At 32.5% G+C, this 11,881-nt stretch overlaps 1 protein-coding gene across 3 annotated transcripts in view; it reads right to left on the bottom strand.

Moving 5' to 3' along the window:
- LOC114333836 (putative protein TPRXL) overlaps positions 1-11,393 on the bottom strand; it is a 153,418-nt gene extending 142,025 nt beyond the window's left edge. Inside the window, exon 1 of one of the 3 annotated variants that reach the window (XM_028283835.2) lies at positions 11,052-11,393. Coding sequence is in view for 1 of the 3 variants with exons in the window: in XM_028283829.2 (XP_028139630.2) it covers positions 11,160-11,264 (105 nt within the window). In the remaining 2 variants the exon portion in view is untranslated. Of the gene's footprint in view, positions 1-11,027 lie in introns of all 3 variants that reach the window. The other 2 variants (XM_028283843.2, XM_028283829.2) reach the window with 2 other exon arrangements.
- Between the last annotated feature and the right edge of the window lie 488 nt (positions 11,394-11,881).

Here is an 11,881-nt window from a genome sequence, read left to right on the forward strand (position 1 = left end):
AAATTATCTGGAAATAATTTCACAACTAGTCTAGACTTTTGTTTGCTTAGCTCTTACGTTTTGTAATTAGTAAATAAGGAAAAAACTGACAGCTGATAAGTAAATAAGCATCCGTTTATTATATACTGTTTAGTGTATTCACTTTTTTTATTATACGTTCTTATTTACTTTGAGTCCACTGCTTGTACAAAGGCTTCGAGATAAGACCAGACGTATAGTCTGGGTCTGGAGTAAAAAATATTTATGATTTTATGGCAAAACCAGAAAAAACAACTGTTTTTATAAATAAATCTATTTTAGGAAGTGTTTGTGTCATATAATTGTAATTACAATGACTGCAAAGATAATAAAAAATTACGAATTAACCGATAACACTTTATAGTTCGAAAAATTTGATATGAAAAATTTTTCTCAAAATATTGCTCAGAAAAATGCGATCGTTGGATCAAAACTCCCGAAGACATTTGTTTGTTTAAAAGCAAAACTAATAATAAAGTTTTGAATTATCTCTAAAATTCCTAAATTCTTTGCCCTATTTTTGATAGTTTATAGATCTTTGTTTTTTCTTCCCTGGTATCAATTTGTATACGCTTTGCTGCATAAAAGAGTGCAAAACGTAGAGTTTTTCCTTTAAATTTTTTCAACCTCTTAAACATACTGCTTGCATATTTCACATAGGAAAACTTTATAATACGACTGAAACTACAAATTTGCAGAATTATGCTAGGCCCAAAATAAGCACTGTTAATTGTTTTTTATGTAAAAAAAGGCTCAAACGTAATTCGAAAAATTGAAATCGATCCAATAGGAGACTCAAGAATTTTTTTTTAATTATGGTGGTAGAGGTAGCCCCTTGGCGCGCAGAACAACAACGTTTATTGCAAATTTCCCGTTTCGCAATAATTAAAATGTATGTATGAAAAGATTTGAAATCCTTGTTACCAGAGAAGTAAAAAAAAGTCAAAATCGGATGCATGAAGCCAAGAAAATGCAATTTTTTGGAGCGAATTGTTATATTTTGAACTCGTCGATTTCCTTTTTGCTCGGTGCGCCATCAGTGCCCCTCCCCCCATTTTTTACGGATTTCGATTTTTCAAAATGCATTTGAAAGCTTAAGCCTTTCTTTATATGTATACAATTTTCGACTATTTGAAGTGTTTATTTAGGCCCACCATAATTTTGCAAATTTGCAATTTTCTTGTGGATCCTGGATTGCAAAATGGTTATGCAAAAACTGTTACACTGATCCTAACGAATTGAGTTCTTTATAGACCAGCTCGCATCTGTAAAAATATTAATACATTTGGACGTCGAGAGGCGACTGAATTTTTTTGCAGAAATGGCTTGAAAATAACTCAAATAATAATATTTCAGTTATCCTCCCTCTCAAAAAGGTCCGAAACATTGTTTAAATAATCAAAATGTCAAAAAATGAAGGAAAAATTCTATTTTTTTCTTCGTTTTTTTTTTATTAGGTATAACTTTAAAAGTATTCATTTCCGAGAAAAGTTGAACTGACATAAAAGTTGCGTAATTAAATTTCTTACAATATAGAATTGGTTAAAAATTTAAAAAATAGTCACCCTTGTTGCAAAATAGCAATAATTGCGAAAAAACCATACAAAAAGAAGTATTCGCATTTTACGTTTTTCAACCATTTATGCTACACTTAGGACCTTCATATTTCACCCAGAAAAACTTTATGATGCAGTAAAACAATACTGTAAATTTCATTAAGATCGGTTTAATAGATTTTGCAAAATAAATTTGGCAATCCAGCTTTCGCAAAAAAAATTCATTTTCCGCAAATCGCCAGGAAATTTTGACATTCCTGTCAAAATTTCTTGAAGAAAAAGTCAGGACTTCCTTACTGTAAGGAAATGTCATTTCCTTACTGTAAGGAAATGATATTTCCGTACAGTTGTTAGTGTTCTACATAAATGATAGAAAACACATTGCTATTAAAACCTTGTAAATTACCTTAATCATTAAATTTTCTTTATCTGGAGCTTCCTGGATAAATTTTTCAATTTCTTCCTTCGTTAAAATCTTAGATTTCTTTGCCCTATAACCTTGAGCTTGCCGTTTCAATAAAGAACGAAGTTTTGAGTATGTAGATATAACTACATTGTGTTTAAGTGCAAGGGTTGACTTCAGCATTGAATAATTGGCCCATAATGTTGAAGATTTCATCTTTAAACAAAGGTCTAGGAAGTATGCCATTACAACATTTTCTGAGAAAGAACTCGTATTTTTACTCATGCGATAATCCATAAAACGTCTGTATGCATTTTCGTACTTTTCTCTTGATTTCTTTGGCAATAATTCTAATGAAGCAGTATTCACTGCCTCAACCAGCTCTGGAGGAGTCCCAGGAATGTAAATTTCATCATCACTTATCATTTTACTTTCGAGAACACCAGCAATTAAATTTATAAGCGTCAAGTTTGACAATTCAACCTCAATACGTTTCCATAGTAACCCAAGTAATTTTATTAGGAATTTCAAAGCACCATTTATTTGGGAATAAAATTATCGCGTTTTTTTAAATCAATCAATATCTGTCGAATTTTAAACGATTTGCGGAAAAATAGTATGTTTACCTCGTAGGAAAAGCCACATTCCTGGACTCTGTGTTGCTAAGTCTCGGCTTGCGCCTCGACTTAGCAATCTTCACAGTCGTCCAGGAATGTTAAGCTTTTCCTACCCGGTAAACAATGTACTATTTTTCAAAATGTTACAGGACTGAAAATAAAGCAGATAGCAAGTTGAAATTTTTTTGCGTATAGAAGTGTACTGTACCTTTCATTTGCAATTTGCAAAATTAAAATCAATTAACTACCACGGCGGCGTCAGGAATTTTTTTAAATAAACATTAATTATTGGTGCTAAGCGCAGGACAGCGGATAGTTTGCTCGGATTGGGCATTCCAATGACCTTTGATAATGATTGATACATTTTAATTTTTATTACATTTCGATATAAATAAATAAATTTGTTTATTGCAAAATAAAAACACATACTCTATCCTTTGAAATATCACTTCATTTAGCAAAAACTTTTTTTGTTCATATATTTTAACTTAGAGAATACAAGTTTATTATTTTTAAACATATGCAATTGTTTAAATAAACAATATTTCACAAACAATAATAAAATTAGTTTGATTTTTGTGGAATTAAAATATTAAAATACAACAAAATATAGAGTAAGAAAATAATATATGTATTAGATAAAGATTGGAAGAAATTTTGGTGGAAATCAAACACCGCTGTCCTGCGCGTAGTACCAAAAATTAATGTTTATTTAAAAAATTTCCTGACGCCGTGGTAATTAATCGATTTTAATTTTGCAAATTGCAAATGAAAGGTACAGTACACTTCTATAAGCAAAAAAAAATCAACTTGCTGTCTGCTTTCTTTTCAGTCCTGCAACATTTTAAAAAAATGAATTTTTTGTGCGAAAGCTGGAGTGCAAAATTTATTTTGTAAAATCTATTAAACGGATCTTAATGAAATTTATAGTATTGTTATAGTACTATATCATCAAGTTTTTCTGGGTAAAATATGAAGGTCCTGTAGCATAAATGGTTGAAAAACGTAAAATGCGAATACTTGTTTTTGTATGGTTTTTTTTCGCAATTATTGTTATTTTGCAACAAGGGTGACTATTTTTTAAATTTTTAACCAATTCTATATTGTAGGAAATTTAATCACGCAACTTTTCTCAGAAATGAATAGTTTTAAAGTTATAATCAAAAAACCAATAAAAAAATCGAATTTTTCCTTCATTTTTTCACATTTTGATTATTTAAACAATGTTCCGGACCATTTTGAGTGGTAGGATAACTCAAATATTATTATTTGATTTATTTTCAAGCAATTTCTGCAAAAAAATTTGAGTCACCTCTCAACGTCCATCTCAAAACAGATGCGCCCTGGACTATTAGGCGGAATATGAATTCTGTAAGTTTTGTTTAAAAATTTAAGGTAGAAAAATTAAAGGAGAAACTCTATTTTTTGCACTTTTTTACACATAAACACGAAATTTTCAATTTCTATCTAGTCAAATTTTATGTAAACTTGAAAAATAAAACTTTTACCTTCTAATTTTTTTTTGTTGGAGCAAGATCTCTCGAACAAAAAGCAAAAATTTTCGATTTGCGACTGGCGCATCTCATGATTATTGATACAAGGTACATCCTGAAGTGGTTCCAGCAAAAAATAGACTCCTGGAAAACGGATTCCATCTGGACTAAAAGTGTATTATTCTCGTACATCTTTTCAAATGATGGTCCTTGTACGTTTATTTCAAAACCTTTAATAACAGTTTCCTTTTAACATGTATGAGGTACTTTTCCCCGAAAATATTCCGAACCAGACAAACCGCTTTCTGAGTAAAAGTAGCATTCCCCCTTTCTTTGTTGCATGACTAGTAGTGCAAGTCTTGTAAAGTGACAGTATGTAAAGCAAGTGTATATGTATTTCACCAGCTTGTATTTAAGTCGAGAGGGTCGAAATAGTTGCATCTGTCATTATCATAATCGAGGCCCTCGAAAAGCAATGGAACTATTCTCTATGCTAATGCCTACTGGTCCCGGCAGACGTGGATGCGATATCTTTTGTGTTTTATTATCTTTACCATTCTATTACGTTATTGCAGGATAAAATATTTCGATGCAACGCATATTCTGTATTTCTAACGTCTCCATGGGGAATAATGGGGAAACCGACCTGGATGTAATAGATGTTTTTCGGTGAAATGGATGGCCGTATTAAGAGTTTTAAACGGTATTTTAATAATGTTGGGGTTTGTATTCCCCACATTCATTTCATTCCCCAGTTTTAATCGTTTTCTTTTTCATATTTTATACTTTTTTAGCTTCAAAATTGTATAATTTTAATATAATAAGTTCAAAAATATTTAAAAGTATTGCGTTCTAATTATTTCATTAAAAAATCATTAATTTCTTTAAGCATAGAAGAGTCTAAATCTTTTACCAGTGTCTGAAGATCTTGAAAAAACGCTATGAGTCGATTATCGAAAATCTGGAAAGATCGCTCCTTGTCGAAGAACACCAAAATAAGATTAGTACGTGCCTTAATTTTTCTCATATTTAATTACGGATCCGAAACATGGACCATGAAATCGGACGACAGAAAAAGGATTGACGCCTTTGAAATGTGGTGCTGGAGAAGAATGCTTCGGATCTCATGGACGGAACACAGAACAAATCACTCAATCCTCCAAGAGCTTAATATTCAGACTCGATTTTCCTCTATTTGCCCCTCCACTGTCTTAAAATTTTTTGGCCATATTGCAAGAAGAAGTGATGATAATCTTGAGAGACTTATAATTTCGGGAAACGTTGAAGGGCGCAGAAGTAGAGGTCGCTCACCTACTCGATGGACGGATCAAGTACAGAAAGCCAGTGGAAAAACATTATCTGAATCCATGAGGGAAGCTCAGGACAGAAGCCGATGGAAAGAGATAGTTGCTCGTATGATAGGGAATCACGACACTCAGCAATGAGGAAACGACTGAGGAGGAGGAGGACGATCTTGAGTCACTGGTGAACAGAATGCTAGGTGCTACGTTTTCTCGACTTTGTTTTATAGAATGGAAGCTTGGACGTTGAATGCGACATCAATGAAAAAACTGGAATCATTCGAGTTGTGGGTGTACAGAAGAATTCTGAAAATATCATGGACAGAACACGTCATAAACAAAGCGGTTCTGAGAAAGATGACTAAAGAAATGGAAGTTTTTCAATACAATCAAAACCAGAACATTGGAATATCTCGGAAATGTTACACGCGGAGAGGGATACAACTTGCTCCAACTCATTGCGCAGGGAAAGATCCAGGGAAAACTAAGCATTGGGAGACGTAGAATATCATGACTGCGCAACCTGAGAGAATAGTACGGCTGATGTAGGTACATCAAATGAACTTTTCAGAGCAGCCGTCTCTAAAGCCCGAATAGCTATTATGATTGTCGATCTCCGTCGCGGACATTGCACTTGAAGAAGATAAAAGACAAAAAAAAAGCTTTCTTGATCAACTTTGCAAAATTAGAACCAGCGGACAAAAAGATTAATAAATTACTACGATGTGGCGCATATTGCAAGTTTTTTTTGCATTATTCATGGAAGAATAAGAAGTCATTACAAAAGAGACCTAATGAAATCCAGTTTGGATTTAGGAATGCGCTGAGGCACTTTTTGGCTTAAATGTACGTATTTCTTCAAAAAGGTCGCTACCAACGTAAATATATTGATGGCTTTCATCGATTACGAAAGTGCTTTCGATAGGGTACAGCATGGACCGCTTTTGAACATATTACGAACAGCATTGATAACGCATATGATGTTGACACCTACGTATCATAAAAATCTTGTATTGTAACATGTTTGTTATCTAATATAAAATGAGAGACGATAGATGAAGTATGAATGATAACATTATTATTAATTTATTCTTATTAGGTATATCAATTCTTATGTTATGGCTTCATTTATTTTGGTTGTTATACAATAAAATTTTTGTACATTATACAGTATGTCCCTGTAAGTTGTATCCATATGGAAAACTTTTTTATTATTAATTTTACGAAAAAAGTTATTCTTTATAAAAAGTTCTGCATGGTCCAAAACCCAAGATTCAACCATCAGATATCAAATTTTATGAATGTTATACGAGGTATGTCAAAAAGTTTGAATTTCACTCGAAGAGTAAAGTAGCTTTATTTTTCACAATATTGAAAATTGCTATTATGAAAAGTTGTTTGGAATTAAAAACTATATGCTAATACGCAATTACATCCTTCTAATTGAAAAAAAAATTTTTTTGAGAAATTATGGATAACTAACATTATTTTCAGTTATTTCAATTCTGATAACTCTTTTATTATTAATTTTACGAAAAAAAGTTATTCTTAATAAAAAGTTATGAATGGTCTAAAACCTAAAATACAACCATCTTATATCAAATTCTATCAATTCTATACGAGGTATGTCAAAAAAGATAAATTTAGATCAAAAGTAAAGTACCTTTATACATAGTTAAGAATATTGCAATTAGAAGGATGTAATTACATACTGAAACATAGTTTTTAATTCTAAATAACTTCTCACAATAACAATTTTCGATATTGTGAAAAATAAACGTATTTTACTCTTGAGAGAAATTCATATTTTTTCACATACCTCGTATATTATTCCAAAAATGTGATATTTGATGGTAAAATCTTAGGTTTTGGACTATGTAGAACTTTTTATTAAGAATCACTTTTTTCGTAAAATTAATAATAAAAGAGTTATCTGAATTGAAATAACTGAAAATAATGTTAGTTATCCATAATTTTTCAAAAAAAAATTTTTCAATTAGAAGGATGTAATTGCATACTAGAATATAGTTTTTAATTCGAAACAACTTTTCATAATAGCAATTTTCAATATTGTGAAAAATAAAGCTACTTTACTCTTGAGCGAAATTCATATTTTTTGACATACCTCGTATATTATTCATAAAATTTGATATCTGATGGTTGAATCTTGGGTTTTGAACCATGCAGAGCTTTTTATAAAGAATAACTTTTTTTCGTAAAATTAATAATAAAAAAGTTTTCCATATGGATACAACTTACAGGGACATACTGTATAAATCTATAATCTATCTATTAAAAATATTAAATAATGCTGAAAAAAACTTTAAGAATACGAAGAAGAGGTCTTTTAAGACCTTAGATTTGAGAAATACTTTATAACATAAACATATTTCTAATAAATAACAACAATAAATGTTCAATCTATCAATCAGTGCCATTTCTGGCACTCACACTATCTAAATATTGAGAAATCTTGGGAAAATCGCTGGAATAAAAAATACTGCATGCAAAAAAACTAACTACATACTCTTATAAAACAGTGACATAAGCATTTGGGGATGGTGTAGATACATAAAATAATAAATATATAGAAACTCCAGGGATGTATCATTAAAGGGTTAATAACATTTTCATATATTAAAAAATAGCTCTTTTTTAAACAACTGAACATCTTGTAGTAGGGAAAACCAGAAGATAATGAAACTTTGAGATCGGATTACAAACCGATTGCATATAGCCGAAAATAGTAGCATCAGGATAAATCAAGAAAGAATAGCGATCAAGAAGCAAAATTCTAAATGATGATCAACAAAAATGACGGTGACAAAGACAAGATCTAGAAGATACAAAAATGTATGAGAAGAGTAGCTAAAGGGTACAAATAAAAAAATACTTAAAGCAGAAGAGTTTCGTATAAAATCAATTACTTAAGAATTTATCGAAAAGAGATATTGATGGTAACTATTACATAGGATAGAAAATATAAGACCTATGAAAGACTAAGGCGTATGTAAGTTCAAACCTTGGCATTCAGACAGGAAACCTAACCACAATGAAGAGTCTGATTTTACGCAAAAACAATGACAAGAAAGAGACTGTATTTCTTATGCGAGAGATATAACTTCTTTCAACTAATAATGGAAGGAAAAATAGAGGAAAGGTGTGGTCCTGGCAGACGACAAATGACCAGGCTGCGTAATGTCAAGGATTGGACAGGACTAGATCTTGTCATGCCGACAACATTCATTAGTTACGGCACTTAAAGAAGAATATAATAAAGTATGATAGATAAAAGATTTGGGAAATAAAAATTGATGCTAATTGGCTAGCTAAATCTCCAGCTCTGAACCGAAATGATGTTTTTCCCTGGTATTCTCGTAAATATTTTGTCGTGGATGGCTAGCTTCTCGTCGGCAAAAAATGGACTAGGAACAAACGAAGAATGGAAACAAGCCAATCATATAGAAACGATAAATATTTCGTTACATTACCACACATTTTAAGCCCAAAAGGAACTAGTTGACAATGGCCAGGAAAACCGGTATGAAGGTTAATTTAAGATTTAAGTACCTGTTAGGTAGGTTCAATACGAGTTGACGTTTAACCACCGACCTAAAAGGTCTATTGTGGCTCATCCCTAGGTTAAAAACCTGTTGAATCGAAGAGTAGAATGAAAAAAAGCCACAAAATTAGATAGGTATAGGGTATACCCAAAGATTCCAAAACGATCGCAGTATGAAAAAATTTAGGAGAAAAAACGAATCATCTAGATGGGCAGGTCATGTGGCAAGAACACCGAACGTCAGGTGGGCTTGAAGATTATTGGAATGGCGACCGTGGGCAGACGAACGAAGCTGAGATCGACCACCAACGCGCTGGACTGACGATGGAAAGAGATCTGCCGGGAACTGGATGATGGTAGTTTAAGACAGGGAGAAATTGAGAAACTTAGAGGACGCCTATGTTTAGCAGTGGACGATAACCGCTAGATAATGAGGATGATGTTAATAAATAATTGATAGCTTCCAAATTATTAAACGAAAGAACCACAACGACTATCTAAGACCTGGGTAATGACAAAAAAAGATGAAGCATAACTCAAGACATTCGAGAGAAAGATACTGAGAAAAGTATATGGCCCGGTGCAAAAGGAAGACGGCATGGACAATCAGGAAAAAGGACGAGACTAATTAATTAAACATAGGGTATCACCATATTGTAAGATTTGTGAAAAAAGTCAGAGTGTCATGTATGGGACATGTACAAAGAGAAGATACTAAATCGACAAAGAAAATATTACAATGGAAGACGATAGGAGATAGGAAGACAAAAAAGGTGGGCAGGGGGGCATGTCTCCTAGCCTTTCGGGTGCTTTAAACTAGGTATATATTGTCATCCAAAGTATACAAAATAGAGCAACATCTTCACGTCTGCCCCCTCCCCCTGAAAATTTTTATATGGGCGCCCATGGTTGATGGTTGTTCAGATGAATACTACAAACTGCCAACAGTATTAAATTAATAAAAAAAAGTATTATAAAACGGGGGGACCCGATATAAGAAATCAAATCTACATCTTATATTTATTGACCAAAAATAGCCAGGCTAAAATGGGCCTTGTAAAATAAAAGAAAATGTTGGCAAAGGGTAAATTGGTATGTATAATGTATACGGAAGTGTTTGTCTGTGGAAGAATTTGTAGCCCATCTTCAAGGATAGACAACAGATATTAAGAAGTAAAAGTGCTCAAATATAATATAAAACATTATTCATGTTGCTATAAAATACACAAATGTTATAAACCTTTCATAAACCATCCCTAAAGCTATTATTATTTTAACCACTTCAAAATATAGCACAAATAAGTGAGGTTATGTCTCAAATAAAATACTCTTCTACTCTCAGACAACAAGTAATATAAATTAAATATGCATAACAAATTAGAGAAAAACAATTTTGACATATCACTTGTTGGAAATCTATGCTCAATTCTAGGATATAATGGTCTAAAACTACTCTTATATTATAGTGTGCAGTGTCACTCTGTATGAAACGATCCCTACTGTTTTTGTGGTGATTAAATATTATACATGATATAGGCCAACTTTGGGCTAAATACTCTACATAGCTTTAACACAAAATAAAAAATTCTTTTCTTGTTAAAGACAAAACAATGAGGAAGCAAAGGCACTATGTGCGAGCATGCGCAGAAGGTACTATATACCTATGTTGGCCTTACAAGATAAATAATTTTTAAGGGATTATTTATAATTAATAAAGCTAAATTTTAGTAGAAATGTAGTATACTACAAGTATACGTGATTTTGTAGATATGGGATAGGTTATTTATGTTAAACTGAGCAAAATACTTCTTGGTTTTATAAGGAAAGGGTACAATTTGACAGCTAGGTTGTTTAAGACACTATTTTGTTCAAATTAAAGCTATTTCTTGGTGTTTTAAAGGTTTTTATAACTCTAAAGAATTGTTTTAAACATGTAGGTTCGATAAAATGCTGGCAGAAAAACGGCAATAGCGTTTTGAGTCCAGCAAAAGGTATTGATTTGTAGAGAGTAGTTTTTTTAGTGTTATGTCGAGATTTTAGAGAGTATAAAGATGTAGAGAGTCACACTAAAACTTACATTGAATTAAAAATAGAAGTCTACCTTGAAAACTTAAAAAATAAACAGCACATTACATAAAAATTGAGTTATCACAGTTCACAGCCTTATCTGATTTTTGGTACATTATCTGATGAAAAATAGTCGTGGTACCTTTTTATTAATAGTCAATTTTTGTCGCATGACAGTTATACACTTTTTTAGCTTTCGTTTTACGATATTATCACTATGCCATACGCGATAGACGGTCACCAACATCGGACATTACTAGTTATACTCGGCACAGAACGACAGAAAGTGTCAACTCGGGAGAGGCACGGAACATGGAGTTCGGAGCGTGAGCGTGGCCAGCCGACTGAGTTGGCTATGTCAAGTGTACTGTAGTAGTCGCCTCGTCGTGATCGCGAACGTCTAGACAGTTGGATATCACACCCCCCACCCCCCGCACTCTTTGATAACACAGGCGACCCTGACTGATGCACATACACACGCAGTGTTTCCACACCGTTGCCGTTTCTCACAATTTTACACGCGACTACGGATAATTCTTTTTTCAAATTACCACCAGACATTATTTTTGTATTCTAATGTTTATTTAACACTTGCATTTTTTTGTACAATTCACCTTAAATCTAACTTAACTAACTATTCTTCTTCTTCTTGTAGTTCCTTCTCCTATCGGAGATTGGCTATCATCATAGCTATATCCGTATCTTATTGGCAGCGGCTCTAAAAAGATCTACAGATCTGCAACTATACCACTCTCTTAAGTTTCTCAGCCAGGAAATTCTTCTTCTACCTATGGATCTTTTTCCCTTAATTTCGCCCTGCATTATAGAGCCTTAATATCTCATATTCCTCTAACATTGTGGCCC

This window comes from Diabrotica virgifera, chromosome 5 (genome assembly GCF_917563875.1).
Source record: "Diabrotica virgifera virgifera chromosome 5, PGI_DIABVI_V3a".
Classification (NCBI taxonomy): domain Eukaryota; kingdom Metazoa; phylum Arthropoda; class Insecta; order Coleoptera; family Chrysomelidae; genus Diabrotica; species Diabrotica virgifera.